Source organism: Perognathus longimembris, chromosome 10 (genome assembly GCF_023159225.1).
Source record: "Perognathus longimembris pacificus isolate PPM17 chromosome 10, ASM2315922v1, whole genome shotgun sequence".
Taxonomy (NCBI): domain Eukaryota; kingdom Metazoa; phylum Chordata; class Mammalia; order Rodentia; family Heteromyidae; genus Perognathus; species Perognathus longimembris.
Window position 1 is genome coordinate 71,753,313 of NC_063170.1, and position 19,240 is coordinate 71,772,552.

The window sequence follows — 19,240 nt, forward strand, 5'->3', positions numbered from 1 at the left end:
ATCGGGACCGAGCATCACTGATGGCCAGTGCTCCACCCGCGGGATCGTGATCGAGCGTCACTGATGGCCAGTGCTCCACCCGCGGGATCGAGCGTCACTGATGGCCAGTGCTCCACCCGCGGGATCGAGCGTCACTGATGGCCAGTGCTCCACTCACATGATCGAGCGTCACTGATGGCCAGTGCTCCACCCGTGGGATCGAGCGTCACTGATGGCCAGTGCTCCACCCATGTGATCAAGCGTCACTGATGGCCAGTGCTCCATCCACGTGATTGTGATTGAGCGTCACTGATGGCCAGTGCTCCACCTGCGGGATCGAGCGTCACTGATGGCCACTGCTCCACCCACGTGATTGGGATCGAGCGTCACTGATGGCCAGTGCTCCATCCACGGGATCGAGCGTCACTGATGGCCAGTGCTCCACCCACGTGATCGGGATCGAGTGTCACTGATGGCCAGTGCTCCACCCGCGGGATCGAGCGTCACTGATGGCCAGTGCTCCATCCACGTGATCGTGATCGAGTGTCACTGATGGCTAGTGCTCCATCCACGTGATCGAGCGTCACTGATGGCCAGTGCTCCACCCGCGGGATCGAGCGTCACTGATGGCCAGTGCTCCACCCGCGGGATCGAGCGTCACTGATGGCCACTGCTCCACCCGCGGGATCGAGCGTCACTGATGGCCAGTGCTCCACCCGCGGGATCGAGCGTCACTGATGGCCAGTGCTCCACCCGCGGGATCGAGCGTCACTGATGGCCAGTGCTCCACCCGCGGGATCGAGTGTCACTGATGGCCAGTGCTCCACCCGCGGGATCGAGTGTCACTGATGGCCAGTGCTCCACCCGCGGGATCGAGTGTCACTGATGGCCAGTGCTCCATCCACGGCCGATCCCCAGTCATTAGCAGCAGTGCTGAAGCTGCTTTGTGAATAGATGAGTGTTTTGGCGTAGATGCCTTTTCCCAGCTGCAGTCCTGCCTTCTTCCTGCTGTGTGTCCACGGGGGGTGGCTGTGTGGGCTGTGACGGAACACCTGAGGTAGCTCACCTGGCTCCTGGCTTCCGGAAGTCCCCAGGGCACCTGAGGTAGCGCTTGAGGCTCACCTGGCTCCTGGCTTCTGGAAGTTCCCAGGGCTTTGGCTCAGCTGCATGGGTTCTGCGGAGAGGCGGGGTGTCATGGAAGGGAGTGAGTGGCAGAGGAGGCTCACCTTGTGGAGGCTGGACGCAGAGGGCAGGGTGGGCGGGGTCCCCATGGCCCCTCCCCGGCTGTGCACTTCTAGCAGTGCCACGTGGTGTTGGTGTGTATGCACGCACACATGTATGCACACATGCACACACACATCCTTTAGGGCTTGGACTCAGCTGGGTGCTGTCCCTGAGCTTTTCCACTCAGGGCTAGTTCTCCACCACTGTAGAGCCACAGCTCTACTTGCTTTGGTGGCTGAAGATACCCGCCTGGGCTGGCTTTGACCGAGATCCTCAGATTTTTTTTTTTTTTGGCCAGTCCTGGGCCTTGAACTCAGGGCCTGAGCACCATCCCTGGCTTCTTTTTGCTCAAGGCTAGCACTCTGCCACTTGAGCCACAGCGCCCCTTCTGGCCTTTTCTCTATATGTGGTGCTGAGGAATCGAACCCAGGACTTCATGTATGTGAGGCAAGCGCTCTACCACTAGGCCACATCCCAGCCCCGACCGTGATCTTCAGATCTTAGCCTCCTGAGCAGGATTACAGGCGCGAGCCGCGAGCCAGCAGTGCCCAGCTTTTTAGCACTTTCAAAATTATTTGAGAAAATCATGAAATTATCATTCCCTTTTGCTCTTCTCTGGAATGCTGGTTTGTGTAGATAACTATAACACAGTTATCGACATCAGGAAGTTAACAGGCGCAGAGTGTGTTCTAACCCACTGGCTTCATGTGCGTTTCACCAGTGTTCCAGCAGGTGCCTGGGCGGCAGCGCCCACCTTCTTGTTTGGAATCCTATGCCGTCCCCACCTTGTCTGCTGTCATCAGCTCCTCAGGCTTGGTGACGTATCTGAGGAGAACAGGAGCTCAAGAGGGAGAGATGGGGGAGGCACCAGACTCGCCAACTTCTCCTTCACCTGAGCTGGCACAGGGCTCTGGGAGGGGCCTGCGAGGAGCACGGAGCGGGGCAGGCTCAGCCCAGAACAACGGGCTTGGAGTTCAGGAAGGCGACGGCAAACCCTTGCTCTAGAGACGCAAGGACCAGAGCCTTCGCCCCGTGCAACCAGGGGGCCTGTTGGCGGCCATTCAGTGAGAATTGCAGCGTCCACTGCAACTGTGCAGTGAGGCAGGGCTCGCCCGGGTGGGGTTCAGGTGCCAAGTGTCAGCTACGAGGGCCCAGGCCACGGACACACCCACACGAGGGCCCAGGCCACGGACACGCTCACACGAGGGCCCAGGCCACGGACACGCTCACACGAGGGCCCAGGCCACGGATACACTCACACGAGGGCCCAGGCCACGGATACACTCACACGAAGGCCCAGGCCACGGACACGCTCACACGAGGGCCCAGGCCACGGATACACTCACACGAAGGCCCAGGCCACGGATACACTCACACGAAGGCCCAGGCCACGGACACGCTCACACGAGGGCCCAGGCCACGGACACGCTCACACGAGGGCCCAGGCCACGGACACACTCACACGAAGGCCCAGGCCACGGACACGCTCACACGAGGGCCCAGACCACGGACGCGCTCACACGAGGGCCCGGGCCACGGACATGCTCACACGAGGGCCCGGGCCATGGACGCGCTCACACAAGGGCCAAGACCACAGACACGCTCACACGAGGGCCCGGGCCACGGACGTGCTCACACGAGGGCCCAGGCCACGGACACGCCCGCACGAGGGCCCAGGCCACGGACACGCCCACACGAGGGCCCAGGCCACGGACACGCCCGCACAAGGGCCCAGGCCACGGACACGCTCACACGAGGGCCCAGGCCACGGACACGCTCACACGAGGGCCCAGGCCACGGACACGCTCACACAAGGGCATGAGGGCCCAGGCCACGGACGCGCTCACACGAGGGCCTAGGCCATTGTCACGCTCACACACGAGGGCCCAGGCCACGGACACGCTCACACAGAGCTAGGGCCATGGTGCTCCCCTCCCCCAGCTTGGGGGTCAGCTATTTATTTCTCCAAGGAGCCTTGGTTTCCTCTAAACCAAGATCTGGGTCCAGGTGCCTGTGATCACACAGGTGTTGGCCATCTCTGAGAAGGATTTGGATCCAGATCTCTGCCCCCACCCCCCACACTCCGTCCTGCCTGAGCCCTCCTGCACCCCAACAGAGACACACAGAACTCTGATGCGGAATGGCCACGGCCAGCCAACTCCCTGGCGAGATGCGTGCTCTCTGAATGCTTATTTCTAAAGCTCTAGTCCCGTTGCCACTGACATGCGGGTCTCCAGGAACCCGCGACCGAGTCACACATTGCCCCTGGGGACCTGGGGTGTGAAGATCCAGTACCTGAGTCGCACATATACCATCCCCCCTTGTGGTGTTTGGAGAAACTGAGGCTCAGAGGAGTAGTGATTTGCTGAGCCCACTGGGCGGACAAAGGGAAGAATGGGGAAAGGCATTTCTCCTTGCACAGCGCTCAGTTTCCCCGTCACAACGTGGCCGTCACAGCCGTGGCTTCCGTGGATGGGCTCGCACGTGGTGGTGAGCAGAGTGGCGCAGTGGCGGGCAGGGCAGCCGCCGGGCCAGCACAAGCCTTGCTGGGGCCGCGTGGGCCTGGCCCGGCCCCCACCCCTGGGAGTGCACAGGCCACCGCGGCGCCCGTGGTCAGCTCTGGGCCGCAGGCGGGGGTGGCCGAGAGCCCACACGCTGGTCATCCTGGCGGCCTTCGGCGGCAGTGCGGTGACCAGCTCACCACGAGGGGCAGGAGTTCCCCCGGGCGGCCCAGGAGAGCCCAGACCCTGGCTCCGCACTCTGGGCACGGAGCAGCCGGGGGAGGCAGGCTGGGGCCTCCCGGGGCCTCCTGTGCGGTGCAGCAGGGCCCGAGGAGCTGCTCCCGCGGGCTCCAAGGGAAGAGCGGCTGGACCCCAGCCCCGGCCCTCCCTGGCGATGCCGCACACGCGCAGAGCACATCTAAACGCTGGCCGTCACCCTCCGCCCCTCTGCTGGCGGCCTGGCCTGCCTCCACTCTTCAGGGGGTGGAGAGCCCCGCCACGCCGCCCCCACCTTCCCACGGCCGTGGAGGCCCCCACGGCGTCCATCCCCAGCGCCCCCCCCCGCAGCCAGGCTCGGTGAGCAGTGCTCCCGCCCAGGGCAGGGCGTCCATCCCCAGCGCCCCCCCCCCCCCCCCCGCAGCCAGGCTCGGTGAGCAGTGCTCCCGCCCAGGGCGGTGCGCCCCTCGCGCCACACGGGGGGTCGCCGGTGGCCCAGGCCTTCCTCCGGCCAGAGCCGGGAGCCCCTGTGGAGGCCATCTCCACGTGTCCACATCCTGCCAAGCTCTGGCCATCTCTAGCGAGGACAGTGCCGGCGGTCTTCTGGACCTTCAGTCACTGGATTGGGTCAGGGCGGAGCCCAGTGAGGGAGAGGCCCGCGGGCCGGGCCTGAAGGGGGGGAGGCGTGGGGGCCGGCCTGGCGTAGTGGAGGCCTGGGGGCCGGGCCGGTCTGCTGCGGGCCGGGCCTGAAGGAGGGGAGGCCCGCTGGCCGGGCCTGAAGTGGGGGAGGCCTGGGGGCCGGGCCTGAAGGGGGGTGGAGGCCCGGGGGCCGGGCCTGGCGCAGCGGAGGCCTGGGGACCAGGGCCTGAAGGGGGGGAGGCCTGGGGCCGGGCCTGAAGGGGGGGAGGCCCGCTGGCCGGGCCTGAAGGGGGGGAGGCCTGGGGGCCGGGCCTGGCGCAGTGGAGGCCCGCGGGCCGGGCCGCCTGAAGCAGGCGTCTCCCCCCAGGAGGTGTTCCGGCAGCACCGGGGCTGGCGGCTGCTGGCCCTGCTGGAGGAGGCGCTGCCCCGCCCCGGCAGCTGGCACGTCTCCCTGAGCAAGCCCAGCGAGAAGGAGCAGCAGCTTCTCATGACGCTGGTGGGCGAGCAGGGTGAGGAGAGCAGGGGACCGGGCTGGGGGGGCGGGCTCCCAGGTTAGGGGTCTGGGCTGGGAGTGGGCGGGGGCGCAGGGGTGGAGCGGGGGCCGCACACCGCACGGCTCACGGTCACAGGCCTCCCCGAGAGGCCCCCGGGGAGCGGGCTGTGCTGATGACGCTTGTCCCCCAGGGGTGGTGCCCACCCAGGACGTCCTCTCCATGCTGGGCAGCGTCCGCCGGAGCCTGGAGGAGGTGAGTGCTGGGAGGGGAGGAGGCTGGGACCCGCCCTCGCCACACAGTCCTCGCCCGCCGGGTCCTCACGGGGTTGGGGGGGGGGCCTCCTTACCTGCCATGGGCACAGGAGGCTGCTTTTGTTCAGTAACACACTGCTCCGCCGCGCCACGACCCTGCGGGGCTCGGTGAGGCTCCTCTTGGGGGAGCCAAAGCCCAGGGAAGTGAGGCGCCCGCCTGAGACCGCCCAAGCCCAAGGCCACGCCGTGTCACCCGGAGCGAGCCCGGGCCCGGGGCACTGCCTGGGTGGCCGCCGCGGGCTCCGGATTCCGGGCTCGGGAACACGGGGGGGGGGGGGGCGCCCCGGCTGACTGCCCTGTGCTCCTCGCCCCTCTGCCCCCGCAGCCAGGCGTTTTGCCCTCGCAGGCTCTCAGTTGAGACTCACTGGGCGCAAGGCATGCTGGGTCTTCAGAAGTACACCAGCGGGTCGATTCTGCATGTCGGTGGGTGATTAGCAAACACGCTGACCCCTGCTAGCTTAGAAAACCAAACGGCAGGAAACGAGAGCCGGCAGCGGAGGCTTCCGCGGCCATCCCAGCTACTCAAGGCTGAGACCTGAGGACTGAGGTTAACGCCGGCCTGGGCAGGAACGGCCCTGAGACTCCAATCTCCAGCTAACCATTAAAGCCAGAGGTGGAGCTGTGGCTCAAGTGGTAGAGCACCAGCCTTGCGCAGAAGAGCTCAGGGACAGCGCCCAGGCCCTGAGTTCAAGCCCCAGGCCCGGCAGCAAAACAAACAACAAAACTAGGAGAGAATTACTGGGAATTACAAGTGGTTCAACGAAACTACAGGGAGCTAAAGCCAGGTCTTAGAAAAGGCCGCAGTGTGCCGGGCCTCTGAGCCACAGCCTCCGGCACCTCGGACCCTTCTGGCCTCCCTTCTGCTGGGAGAAGGGAGTCCCAACCCAGGCAGTCATGGCGGGGGGAGGGGAGCCAACCAGGTGTGCTGCTCCAAGCTCCCCCGTGGTGCTCCTGGACAGGGGGGGTGGCCAGGCTCGCCACAGCCAAACAAAACCAGCCCCCTCCCCCCCCCCCCCCGCAGGTGAGAGCTGCTTCAGGGCCTAGTTGAGGGCTGCATGCGGTGGGGGTGAGTAGGGGGGACAGGCTCTGCCCAGCTGCCCCGCCTCTGCGTGTCGGGGGCTCCTTGGAATCCACTGTGACCGGTGGCATGGCATCCGTCTCTGTGGAGCGGCCCCCAGGGGTGTGGGGATAGGTTGTCAGGCTGGGAGGGCGGGTGTCCTGGAGCCAGAGGTGTGCCCGCGCCTTCCTAACTCCTGTGCCCCAGTCCCGGTTCCCCCCCCAGCCCCAGCCCACCGCGGTGAGGCCCTCCGCTCAGGAACTGGCCCTTCCACCCTAGATCGGCATACAGAACTACTCCACCACCAGCAGCTGCCAGGCCAGGGCCGCCCAGGTGCGCGGCGACTACGGGACGCTCTTTGTGCTGCTGGTGATCATCGGCGTGGTCTGCTTCCTCGTCATCGTGCTCGGCCTGCTCTACAACTGCTGGCAGCGCAGGCTGCCCAAGCTCAAACACCTGGTGAGCCTGGGGGGCCGCGGGGGGCCCGGCTGGGGGGATCAAGGGTCCTCACCTACCGCCCTGGACAGCCGCAGGGGTGAGGAGGGGCGGGGGCGGGAGCAGCCGCCGCCAGGGCCCCGGGTTTGGCGGCAGCCGCGGCGGCCCCGTGGGCGCGGGCCCAGCCGCCTCTCCGTCCCCGCAGTCCCATGGCGAGGAGCTTCGCTTCGTGGAGAACGGCTGCCACGACAACCCCACGCTGGACGTGGCCAGCGACAGCCAGTCGGAGATGCAGGAGAAGCAGCCCAGCCTCAACGGCGGCCCCGGGAGCTGGAGCGCGCTCATGGGGGCCAAGCGCGACCCCGAGGACTCGGACGTGTTCGAGGAGGACACGCACCTGTGAGCGGCGCCCACGCGAGGCGGAGACGCGGCCGCAGCGCCCCGCCCCGCCCCGCGCGCCTCGGGGCCGCGCCCGCGGGCGGCGGCGCCCCCGCTCCGGGACTCCATTAAAGCCGCCGAGACCGCGCGGGCCTCTGCTTGATGCCTCGTTCCTGCGTCCTGGGGGGGGGGGAATGGAGGGGGCCGGGGCGGTCCTCCGGGGGCGGCGGGCGGGGCCAGGGCGGCCCTCCGGGGATGTGGGCGGGGCCTGGTCCGCCGGGGGCGGTGCCCAGGGCGGTCCTCCGGATGCGGTGGGCGGGCCCAGGGCGGTCCGCCGGGGGCTGTGGGCGGGGCCAGGGCAGTCCTCCGGGGGCGGCGGGAGGGTCCCAGGCGCGGTGGGCGGGGCCAGGGCGGTCCGCCGGGGGCTGTGGGCGGGGCCCAGGCGCGGTGGGCGGGCCCAGGGCGGTCCGCCGGGGGCTGTGGGCGGGGCCAGGGCGGTCCTCCGAGTCGTGGGCGTGCCCGCGGCGGGCCTCCGGGGCGGGGCGGGCAGAGCTTCGCGGTCCTCCCGGCGGCCGTTCCGCGCTCTGCGCGGGTCCTCCGGGCGCCAGGCGCCGCTGCGGAGCCGGCCTGCGCGGCGCGGCCGGGAGGGGCGGGGCCGGCGCGTGTTTACATCCGCCCGGGGCTCCCGAGGTCGCTCGGCCGGGCCGAGTCTCCCGTCATGGACACCAGCGACCTGTTCGCCAGCTGCAGGAAGGGGGACGTGGGCCGCGTGCGGTGAGGACCGGCGGTGCGGGGGACGGGCGCGTGCCGGGCGGGGAGCGGCCCGCCGTCCCGCGGGGCTCCGGGGCCCCGCGCCCTCCGCCTCCGCCGGGCGTCCGGGCGGAGGCTCGCCCTTCCTCGGGCGGGGCGGGAGGCCGGGCGCGGGCGCGGGCGCGCCGGGGTAGCGCCGAGGTGACCGTCTCGTGGGCGTCGGCGGGGAGCCGGGTCTCCCTCCTGGTGCCCGCGGGGAGCCGGGGCGCCCCTCCCCGGGCCCTGCGCGCTTCCTCGCCGGCGGGCTTCCTCTCTCGCCCTTGCTTCCCCATTTTCTGGTCGTCACTGACCCCTCCGGACCTCCCCGGCCGGGCTCAGCAGGGAGCCGCCCGGTCTTGGTGCCCCACGGGGCCCCTGGGAAGCGAGCGGAGTGCCACCGCGGGCCCCCTCGGTCTCGCTCCTCCCCGTGGTGGCCCCATCCGTGACGCCCACCTGCACCCCAATAGCTGCCCAGCAGACTTCGAAGATGTATCCTCACCTGCCTTCGGCCTCCGGCCTGGCGCCAGCCGTTGGGCCGCACCCGAGGGCGCCTGTGCCAGCCTCTCAGACAGACGCGAGGCCAGGGCCTCAGCTCCGCCGCCCGGGCCTGGCCGCCCCCCCTCGGCCTCCCCGGGCTCGGGGCCGCCTCCCCCGGGCCCGAGCGCTCTGACGCGGGCCCTGCTCCTTCCTGCCCCAGGTACTTGCTGGAGCAGCGAGATGTGGAGGTGAACGTTCGGGACAAGTGGGACAGCACCCCCTTGTGAGTGCAGGGGATGGGGCGCGGGGTGAGCGGCGTGGGGCTCCCCTACCTGACGCCACCTCCCCGGACGCTCCCATCCCCAGGTACTATGCCTGCCTGTGCGGGCACGAGGAGCTGGTGCTCTACCTCCTGGCCAATGGTGAGAGCAGGGCTGCGTGTGCGCCGCCCCCAGCGGCCTTCGCGCGCACGGCACGCCCCGGGCCCCCCGCACCCCACCCGGCGGGCCGGGCTCGCCCCGCTTCCGTCCTGCCCACCTGCCGCTGTGGCGGTGCGGGTCCGGCCCGCGCCGGCCTCCCGCCGCCCCTCGGGCGCCATCTGCTGTTGGGTCTCCGCGCTGCGGCCGGCTGCGCGCTCCCCACGAACCCTAGGGCTTAGGCCGGGGCATTGAGGGTCAGGCCGGACCCCAGTCCCCTCGGGCAAGCCCGCCCCGCCTTAGGCCTCTGCTCCCGAGCGCCCCCCTCGCAGCCGGCCGCCCCGCGCCCCGGCCCCGCGCGGCTCCCGGCCCCGGCGCCGCGCCCTTCCCGCGGCCATGGCGGCCGTCCCTGGGAACTGCGCCTGGCCGGCGGTCGGTTCGGGGGCGGCGGGACGCCGGGGGTCAGAGGGCGCTCGCCGCCCGCGGGGCGCTGGGGAGGCGGGCGGGCCGAGGAGGGCGCGCCCCGGCCCCCGCTGACCGCCCGGCCCCGCCGCCGCCGCAGGCGCCCGCTGCGAGGCCAACACCTTCGACGGCGAGCGCTGCCTCTACGGGGCCCTGAGCGACCCCATCCGCCGCGCGCTGCGCGACTACAAGCAGGTCACGGCCTCCTGCCGCCGGCGCGACTACTACGACGACTTCCTGCAGCGGTGAGGGGCGGGCGGGGCCGCGGGGCGGGAGGGCGGGGCCGCGGGGCGGGAGGGCGGGGCCTGGGCCCTGGACAGGCGTGGTCCCGTGGGAGGGCGGGGCCATGGGGTGGGAGGGCGGAGCCTGGGCCCCGAGTGGGCGTGGCCCTGTGGGAGGGCCCAGCCTGAGCCCTGGATAGGCGTGGTCCTGTGGGAGGGTGGGGCCATGGGGGGGTGGGCGGGGCCTGGGCCCCCGAGTGGGCGGGGCCCTATGGGAGAGCCGGGCCTGAGCCCTGGACAGGCGTGGTCCTGTGGGTGGGGCGGGGCCGGGGCCCAGGGCGGGCTTGGGCCTGTTGGTGGGTGGGGGCGGGGCCTGGGCTGTGGGCAGGCGTGGTCCCGCGGGAGGGCGGGGCCATGGGGTGGGAGGGCGGAGCCTGGGCCCCGAGTGGGCGTGGCCCTGTGGGAGGGCCCAGCCTGAGCCCTGGACAGGCGTGGTCCTGTGGGAGGGCGGGGCGGGGCCGGGGCCCAGGGCGGGCGTGGTCCTGTGGGTGGGCGGGGCCATGGGGTGGGAGGGCGGAGCCTGGGCCCCGAGTGGGCGTGGTCCGGTGGGAGGGCGGGGCGGGGCCCCATGAGGGCGGGGCTCGGGCAGGCAGTGGGCGCCCTGCGTCTGAGCCCCTCGGCGCCCTCCAGGCTTCTGGAGCAGGGCATCCACAGCGACGTGGTCTTCGTGGTGCACGGAAAGCCGTTCCGGGCGCACCGCTGTGTGCTGGGTGCGCGCAGTGCCTACTTCGCCAACATGCTGGACACCAAGTGGAAGGGCAAGAGCGTGGTGGTCCTCAGGCACCCCCTGGTGCGCCCGAGGGGCGGGCGGGGCGGGCGGGGAGCCCGGGCCTTCCCACGGAGCAGCCGCCTCTGACCCTCCTGTCCGCGTCTCTGTCCACAGATCAACCCCGTGGCCTTTGGGGCCCTACTGCAGTATCTGTACACAGGTGACCCCCGTGCTGCCCAGCAGCAGGCCCCGGGTAGCCCTTCGCTGACCTTTCACCCCACAGTGCGTCGGCGGTTCAGGGAGGAGGGGTGGGGCCTGGACGCCTCCAGGGCTCAGGAAGAGCTTGAGCCCACTTAGAAACTGGAAGGGGAAACCGAGGCAAGAGCCGGCCTTGCGGTCCACCCTGGTAGCCCGGGCTGAGAGGGAGGGCCCCCATCTGGGAGGGGCCGCGGCCCTGACCCGCCCCTGCCTGCCCTCACTGCCCCAGGCCGCCTGGACGTGGGCGTGGAGCACATCGGTGACTGCAAGCGCCTAGCCAAGCAGTGCCAGCTCTGGGACCTGCTGGGTGACCTGGAGGCCAAGTGGGAGAAGGTGTTGGAGTTCGGTGCGTCCGGGGTTCCAGCCGGTGCCTGGGGCGGCCGCTGGCAGGGCCAGCCTGGCTCCCTGAAGCTGCTTTCCCTCCCCAGTGGCTTCCAAGCCAGGCACGTGCGTCAAGGTGCTGACCATCGAGCCCCCGCCTGCCGACCCCCGGCTCCGAGAGGACCTGGCACTGCTGGCTGACTGCGCTCTGCCCCTGGAGTTGCGGGTGAGTGCCGGGCGGGGGGAGGGGGGAGGGGTGGGGGGTGGGGGGCCGGGCCTCGTGGGAGTCTGCTCCGCGGGTGGCTGGGGTCTGGTTGTCCCTTCTGGTCCTTCTCCCTGATGGGGCCCACCATCTTGTGCCAGGGTGACCTAGGCGAGCTGCCCTTCCCATGCCCTGACAGCTTCAACAGCTGTCCTGACGTCTGCTTCCGGGTGGCCAACTGCAGCTTCCTCTGTCACAAGGTACCTGTCCCTCCTGGCCCACGGACACGGCCCCGGGAGCCCACAGACACGGCCCCGGGCCCCCCCACAGCCCACAGACACTGCCCCGGGCCCCCACAGCCCACTGACACGGCCCCGGGCCCCCCACATTCCACAGACACTGCCCCGGGCCCCCCACAGCCCACAGACACTGCCCCGGGCCCCCCACAGCCCACAGACACTGCCCCGGGCCCCCCACAGCCCACAGACACTGCCCCGGGCCCCCCACAGCCCTCAGACACTGCCCCGGGCCCCCCACAGCCCACAGACACTGCCCCGGGCCCCCCACAGCCCACAGACACTGCCCCGGGCCCCCCCACAGCCCAACGACACGGCCCCGGGAGCCCACCACAGACACTGCCCCGGGCCCCCCACAGACACTGCCCCGGGAGCCCACAGACACTGCCCCGGGCCCCCACAGCCCACAGACACTGCCCTGGGCCCCCCACAGCCCACAGACACTGCCCCGGGCCCCCCACAGCCCACAGACACTGCCCCGGGCCCCCCACAGCCCACAGACACTGCCCCGGGCCCCCCACAGCCCACAGACACTGCCCCGGGCCCCCCACAGCCCACAGACACTGCCCCCGGGCCCCCCACAGCCCACAGACACTGCCCCGGGCCCTCCACAGCCCACAGACACGGCCCCCGGCCCCCCACAGCCCACAGACACGGCCCCGGGAGCCCACAAACACTGCCCCCGGGCCCCCCACAGACACTGCCCCGGGTGCCCACAGATACTGCCCCCGGGCCCCCACAGCCCACAGACACTGCCCCGGGCCCCCCACAGCCCACAGACACTGCCCCGGGCCCCCCACAGCCCACAGACACTGCCCCGGGCCCCCCACAGCCCACAGACACTGCCCCGGGCCCCCCACAGCCCACAGACACTGCCCCGGGCCCCCCACAGACACGGCCCCGGGCCCCCCACAGCCCACAGACACGGCCCCGGGCCCCCCCACAGCCCACGACACGGCCCCGGGCCCCCAGGGCAAGCCTCAGCCCTGAGCCCCCCGCCCCGCCCCCAGGCCTTCTTCTGCGGCCGCAGCGACTACTTCCGGGCCCCTGCTGGAGGACCACTTCTGTGAGAGCCAGGAGCGGGGGCCTCCGGGGCGCCCGTGGCCGTCACCCTGCAGGGCGTGTCGCCCCAAGTCTTCACCCACGTGCTGTACTATGTGTACAGCGACCGCACGGAGGTGCGTGCTGGGCGGGAGGCGGCCGCGGGCGCAGGGACCTTCCTCTCGGGCGCGGGGCGTGAGGCGGACCTCCTCCTGAGGCTGTGACCCCGGACGCGCCGGGCCGCCCCTTCCCTGTGGGGGAGGGTCACCGTTCCTCGCCCCCCGGGACAGCTGCTGCCTGGGGAGGGGGGCACCGTTCCTCGCCCCCCGGGACAGCTGCTGCCTGGGGCACCGTTCCTCGCCCCCGGGACAGCTGCTGCCTGGGGCACCGTTCCTCGCCCCCGGGACAGCTGCTGCCTGGGGCACCGTTCCTCGCCCCCGGGACAGCTGCTGCCTGGGGAGGGGGGCACCGTTCCTTGCCCCCCGGGACAGCTGCTGCCTGGGGAGGGGGCACCGTTCCTCGCCCCCCCGGGACAGCTGCTGCCTGGGAGGGTCACCGTTCCTCGCCCCCGGGACAGCTGCTGCCTGGGGAGGGTCACCGTTCCTCGCCCCCGGGACAGCTGCTGCCTGGGGAGGGGGCTCCGTTCCTCGCCCCCGGGACGGCTGCTGCCTGGTGAGGGTCACCGTTCCTCGCCCCCGGGACAGCTGCTGCCTGGGGAGGGGGCACCGTTCCTCGCCCCCCGGGACAGCTGCTGCCTGGGGAGGGGGCACCGTTCCTCGCCCCCGGGACAGCTGCTGCCTGGGGAGGGGGCACCGTTCCTCGCCCCCCGGGACAGCTGCTGCCTGGGGAGGGGGCACCGTTCCTCGCCCCCGGGACAGCTGCTGCCTGGGGAGGGGGCTCCGTTCCTCGCCCCCGGGACGGCTGCTGCCTGGTGGCGGCAGGAGGCTCAGGAGGGCGGCTTGTCTCTTCTTGGGGTCTGAGGCAAGCGCCCTGCAGGAGGCTTCTGGGGACCCAGCCCCCCGTGTTCCTTCCACCTTGCTGCCCCGGGCAGGGACCGCCACTCCTTGGGAGTTCAGCATTTCGGGTCTGTGGGCCCCTGTGGGACCTGGACCGGGCTCCACGGGCCGGGGGTGGCGGCTGCGTCTCCCTCCCGAGCGAGCCAGCGTCGGCCCTGGGAGCCCGGGGTGGCATGGGCTCAGCTCTGCTCCCCTCGGCCCCCAGCTGCCGCCCGAGGCGGCCTACGACGTGCTGGGCGTGGCCGACATGTACCTGCTGCCCGGCCTGAAGCGGCTGTGCGGCCGGAGCCTGGCGCAGCTGCTGGACGAGGACAGCGTGGTCAGCGTGTGGCGCGTGGCCAAGTTCTTCCGGCTGGCCCGGCTCGAGGACCAGTGCACGGAGTACATGGCCAAAGTCATCGAGAAGGTGGGGGCGCCGCGGAGCGCGGGGGCTCCTGGCAGGGCCGCTGGCCTGTCCACAGCGAGTGGAGTGGAAGGACTTGGCCGAAGCAGGGGGCTCGTGGCGGGCAGTGGCGGGGGCTCCTGGCGGGCAGTGGCGGGGGCTCCTGGCGGGCAGTGGCGGGGGCTCCTGGCGGGCAGTGGCGGGGGCTCCTGGCGGGCAGTGGCGGGGCTCGTGCCGGGGCAGTGGCGGGGGCTCCTGGCGGGCAGTGGCAGGGGCAGTGGCGGGGGCTCCTGGCGGGCAGTGGCGGGGGCAGTGGCGGGGGCTCCTGGCGGGCAGTGGCGGGGGCAGTGGCGGGGGCAGTGGCGGGGACTTGTGGCGGGCAGTGGCGGGGGCTCGTGGCGGGGGCAGTGGCGGGCAGTGGCGGGGGGCAGTGGCAGGGGCTCGTGGCGGGCAGGGGCGGGGGCAGTGGCGGGGGCTCGTGGCGGGCAGTGGCGGGGGCTCGTGGCGGGCAGTGGCGGGGGCAGTGGCGGGCAGTGGCGGGGGCAGTGGCGGGGGCTCGTGGCGGGGGCAGTGGCGGGGGCTCGTGGCGGGCAGTGGCGGGGGCAGTGGCGGGGGCTCGTGGCGGGCAGTGGCGGGGGCAGTGGCGGGGGGCTCATGGCGGGGGCAGTGGCGGGGGCTCGTGGCGGGGGGCAGTGGCGGGGGCAGTGGCGGGGGCTTGTGGCGGGCAGTGGCGGGGGGCAGTGGCGGGGGCAGTGGCGGGGGCTCGTGGTGGGCAGTGGCGGGGGGCAGTGGTGGGGGCTCGTGGCGGGGGGCTCGTGGCGGGCAGTGGTGGGGGCTCGTGGCGGGGGCTCGTGGCGGGGGCAGTGGCGGGGGCTTGTGGCGGGCAGTGGCGGGGGCTCGTGGCGGGCAGTGGCGGGGGGGCAGTGGCGGGGGGCAGTGGCGGGGGCTTGTGGCGGGCAGTGGCGGGGGCAGTGGCGGGGGCAGGGGCGGGGGCAGTGGCGGGGGCAGTGGCGGGGGCTCGTGGCGGGGGCAGTGGCGGGGGGCAGTGGCGGGGGCAGTGGCGGGGGCAGGGGCGGGGGCTCGTGGCGGGCAGTGGCGGGGGCAGTGGCGGGGGGCAGTGGCGGGGGCTCGTGGCGGGCAGTGGCGGGGGCAGTGGCGGGGGCAGTGGCGGGGGCAGTGGCGGGGGCAGTGGCGGGGGCAGGGGCGGGGGCAGGGGCGGGGGCAGTGGCGGGGGCGAGTGGCGGGGGCAGTGGCGGGGGCAGTGGCGGGGGCAGTGGCGGGGGCTCGTGGCGGGCAGTGGCGGGGGGCAGTGGCGGGGGGCGGTGGCGGGGGCGGTGGCGGGGGCGGGGGCAGTGGCGGGGGGCAGTGGCGGGGGCAGGGGGCGGGGGCAGTGGCGGGGGGCAGTGGCGGGGGCTCGTGGCGGGGGCAGTGGCGGGGGCTTGTGGTGGGCAGTGGCGGGGGCAGTGGCGGGGGCAGTGGCGGGGGCAGTGGCGGGGGCAGGGGCGGGGGCAGTGGCGGGGGCAGTGGCGGGGGCAGTGGCGGGGGCAGGGGCGGGGGCAGTGGCGGGGGCAGTGGCGGGGCGGCCGCGCTGAGCCGGCCCGTCCACACAGCTGGTGGAGCGGGAGGACTTCGCCGAGGCGGTGAGGAGGAGGCCGCCGCCTTGGCCGCCCGGCAGGAGACGGACTCCATCCCCCTGGTGGACGACATCCGCTTCCACGTGGCCAGCACGGTGCAGACGTACAGCGCCATCGAGGAGGCCCAGCAGCGTCTGCGCGCGCTCGAGGACCTTCTGGCGGCCATCGGCCTGGACTGCTGAGCCCCGGCCCGTCCCGGGGGCCCGGGGGGCCCGGCCTGCGCGGTGCGGCCCCCGTCAGCAGCTGTCTCCCTGCACACTCGGGCCTTTGGGGGCAGGTGTGTGTGCGAAGCAGCTGCCTCCTTGCACACTCTTGGAGACAGGTGTGTCTGTGCGTGGGTGTGCGCAACGCTGCCTTGGCACCCCCGAGGGTCTGTCGCTGGGGGGGGGTCAGTGGTGCTCCCCTCCTGCGGACCGGGGTCACGGGAGGGGGGCGTCGCCTGGGGATCAGCCGCCAGGGCCCAGGGCTGGGCACACTCAGGGAAGCCGGGCGGCCCTCCCTCCCCCGCCCCGCCCCGGCCCCTCACACGGGGTGGGGGATGGGGTGGCTCTGACAATAAAGCTTGAATTCACTGTGGGGATGAGTCTGTGTTTGGGCACCACGTGGGGGAGCAGGCTCTGAGGGGCGGGTGCTGGCGGGGGGAGAGGGGGCGGGGGGCGGGCCTCCTGCCTGCGTGTCCCACCGCGGCTCAGGCTCAGGCCCAGGCCCCGCACACCGCCGCCGGCCGCGGCCCCGTGTTTCCGTCCCACCCGACCCCGGCTCTGTGCGGCTCGCCGCAGGCCGCTCCCGTGGGCGCGCTCCCCCTGCCCCACCCCGGCATCTCCCGGAACCGTCCGGCTGTCCGGTCCCACGTTCTGTTGTCTCCGTGGCGTGGGGAAGGTGAGCCGTGGGGAGCGGAGGCGGATCTGTCTGTCTAACTATCCTGTCCTAAGCCCGGAGACGGGGGGGGGGGGGCCCACACGGGGGAGGCGGGGCCCCCACGGCCGTGACGGGGAGGGGGGGGCCCCACGGCTGTGACGTGAGGGGGAGGCGGAGCCCCACGGCCGTGACGGGGAGGGGGGGGGCCCCCACGGCCGTGACGGGGAGGGGGGCCCCACGGCCGTGACGGGGAGGGGGGGCCCCACGGGCCGTGACGGGGAGGCGGGGCCCCACGGCCGTGACGGGGAGGGGGGGCCCACGGCCGTGACGGGGAGGCGGGGCCCCACGGCCGTGACGGGGAGGCGGGGCCCCACGGCCGTGACGGGGAGGCGGGGCCCCACGGCCGCGTCCAGCCCGCAGGCCGAGCCCAGCGCCGCCCTGACCGCCTGCCTTTCCCTCCCGGCCTGTGCCGCGCCTCAGTGGGCCCGCAGGACACCGGCAAGTCGAGGGTAGGAGGCCTCACCCGCCCGGTGCCCGCAGGCCGCAGGGCCCGCCCTGGCCACACCCGCTCTGGCGGCCAGTTGCAAGGAAGAGACGCTCAGGCCTTGGCGGAGCAGTTTCCCGCGTGGCCAGCGGCACCCCGCTCGGACCCGGGCGGCCTTCGTGGAGTTTCCACTTCTCAGCTCCGGATGCGGTGGCGTCTGGGGACACGCTGTGCCGTGGCCGTTTCCGGGCTGCGGGCGGCGCACGGTGCCTCCTCCCGTCATCATCACATATATTACTGTGAGCCCCTCCCGAATAAACCGGGTTGCTCTCCGTCTGCGCCTGGCTTCCTTGGTGGGTCAGGAGGGAGGAAAAGGGGATCTCGTTCGGCCACGTGCACCTTAGGCTTGCCCGTGTCCCTCCACTCACCTTGGCCCGCCCGCGGTCAGGCGCCCAGGGGAGCGGGTGGAAAGGGGAGCACGTGGAAAGGGGAGCACTGATAAGGGAGTAAGCTCAGCATCCCCGCCCCGGGGGAGGTGGATCTAGCCCGGCACGTCTCCTTTCCAGCTCTTCCGCAGCTGCTGCGCTGGCCGCTTTCCCCGGCTGAGTCCAGTCAAGATAAAAATGCCCGACTGTCACTGTCGCGGTGGGCGCCCCTGAAAGGGGGCGGCCTGTGTCTATAGCCAGAGCGGGGCGGGGCGAAGGCAGCCCACCCACCCCAGCCCGCCTGCACGGAGGGCCGTGTTTGCCCAGTCACAGCCCGCGCCCTTCGCGGGGCAGCCCGCAGGAAGCGCGTCCCCTCCGGCCTGGGTGAGACCTGCGGCTCGCTCATCCCGCGCTGGCTGCAGCTGCTCTGGCTGCGCCGCAGCCCTCTGGGCCCGCACAGCTGGAGCTAGTCCCCAGATGTGTGATGGGGCTCCCCAAAGCTGCGGCGGGGTCCTCAGAGGACGGCAAGGTGTCCACAGCAGCCAGTTGCCACTCAAAGGGCCTGCCGGGCGGGCCAGGCCTGCTCAGGGTGCCCGGTCCCCAGTGTGGGGTACCACTGACTGGCCCCGCCTGTCCGCGCCCCCGGAGGTGTGTGGTTGTTGCGCCTCGGGAGTGAGGCCCTGAAGAGCCCCGCCTGCCTCGGTCCCTGGGGGCATGCTTGCTTGCACCGCCTCCCGGAAGAGGGATCCCAGTTAGCCCCGCCTGCCTTCCAGGTCCAGAACAGGAAAGGCGGCTCTAGCTGAACCACGCCTCCCAGCCTTAAGACCATGTGCAGCAAGATGGCTGCCCGCAGTAACCTGGGGGTGGTCCTGCTAGTACTTAGGCCGCCCCTTAGGGAGGGCCCATGGCCTTCCGCCCTTGACTGACAGCTCGGACCGCCAATCATCGCCCCTGGCTAGGTATGTTACACCCTCCTCTTCCTGCTGCCATTGCCCATACTTAAGATCGGGTCCGCCCACTAAAACAGAGCAGTCTTGAACCTCTCCCGAGTCGTCTGATTGTCCAACTGCCGGGAAGGTTGGGTTGGGCTGGGTTGTGGCGACTCGCGGCTCGTTACCTATTCTGGGTTCACCCCTCAGCAGGGTGCGCTTCTTGCCTCTCCCGCTGGCTGGGAGAGCGCCCGGGGTGCGGGGACCCTGCACCCAGGAAGCGTTACTCTCACCATTAAGCAGTATTATCCCTCCCTATGAACTCGGGTTGACTTTGTACTTCTGTGAATAATGACAGTGGGTTTGGGTGTGGCATCAAGTCTGTACATTGCTTCAGCAGTATGGCCACTTTCATGACGGAGATTCTGCCAGTCCAGGACCGTGGGAGGCCTTTCCATCTTCTGGTGTCATTTCCGTTGGTTTTGTTTCCCCCTCAAGGCTTTATAGTTTTCATTGTTTTAGGGACTACTTGTGAGTGGAATTGTTTTCCCTGATTTCTTTCTCAGCCTGTGTATTGTATTATTTAGAAAGGCACTGAATTCTGAGTATTAGTTTTAGATCCTGCTGCCTTTCCAAAGGCATCCAAAGGCATCCATCAGTTCTAGAAGTTTTCTTGGTGGGTTCTGTAGGGTCATGTACGGTACAGGATCATGTCATTAGCAAGACTGATTCTTGGATCTCTTCTTTCCCTGTCTGTATCCCTTTTACCACTGGCCTGGCTTCTGGTTAGGGCGCTTCTAGTACCAATACAGAGTAGGAGTGGAGACTGGACACCTCCGCCTCATTTCCCGGGCTGAGGGGCTATGAGTTCAGTTTTCCCTCTCAGTGCTCGCTCTGGCTGTGGAATGAGGACAGTTCTTGCCTTTAGTATGCATGTGGTAGCCTTCCATTTCTATTTTATGAAAGTCTGGGGAGTGTGGTGTTTGTTCTTTTTTTTAAGGTCCGGTAGACCTCGGCTGTGAGTCT

At 71.1% G+C, this 19,240-nt stretch overlaps 3 protein-coding genes across 3 annotated transcripts in view; 2 read left to right on the top strand and 1 right to left on the bottom strand.

Moving 5' to 3' along the window:
* The window catches only part of Podxl2 (podocalyxin like 2), a 34,740-nt gene extending 27,449 nt beyond the window's left edge, over nucleotides 1-7,291 (top strand). The window contains exons 5-8 of the mRNA XM_048354799.1: nucleotides 4,927-5,068; nucleotides 5,244-5,305; nucleotides 6,701-6,880; nucleotides 7,062-7,291. Of these exons, the coding sequence (XP_048210756.1) occupies nucleotides 4,927-5,068; nucleotides 5,244-5,305; nucleotides 6,701-6,880; nucleotides 7,062-7,259 (582 nt within the window). The 3' untranslated portion in view covers nucleotides 7,260-7,291. The remainder of the gene's footprint in view (nucleotides 1-4,926; nucleotides 5,069-5,243; nucleotides 5,306-6,700; nucleotides 6,881-7,061) is intronic.
* Nucleotides 7,292-7,874: 583 nt separating this feature from the next.
* Abtb1 (ankyrin repeat and BTB domain containing 1) lies at nucleotides 7,875-15,746 on the top strand. The gene is given in 15 exon segments (XM_048356353.1): nucleotides 7,875-8,008; nucleotides 8,721-8,783; nucleotides 8,867-8,922; nucleotides 9,479-9,623; nucleotides 10,290-10,449; nucleotides 10,543-10,588; nucleotides 10,856-10,972; nucleotides 11,055-11,173; nucleotides 11,311-11,409; nucleotides 12,456-12,491; nucleotides 12,493-12,523; nucleotides 12,526-12,623; nucleotides 13,708-13,908; nucleotides 15,495-15,525; nucleotides 15,528-15,746. Coding segments are annotated over 15 exon segments (1,431 nt in total). The 5' UTR covers nucleotides 7,875-7,952; the 3' UTR covers nucleotides 15,701-15,746.
* A 1,411-nt stretch (nucleotides 15,747-17,157) lies between these two features.
* The window catches only part of Mgll (monoglyceride lipase), a 75,377-nt gene continuing 73,294 nt past the window's right edge, over nucleotides 17,158-19,240 (bottom strand). The window contains exon 9 of the mRNA XM_048356355.1: nucleotides 17,158-17,173. The gene's annotated coding sequence lies outside the window, so the exon portion shown is untranslated. The remainder of the gene's footprint in view (nucleotides 17,174-19,240) is intronic.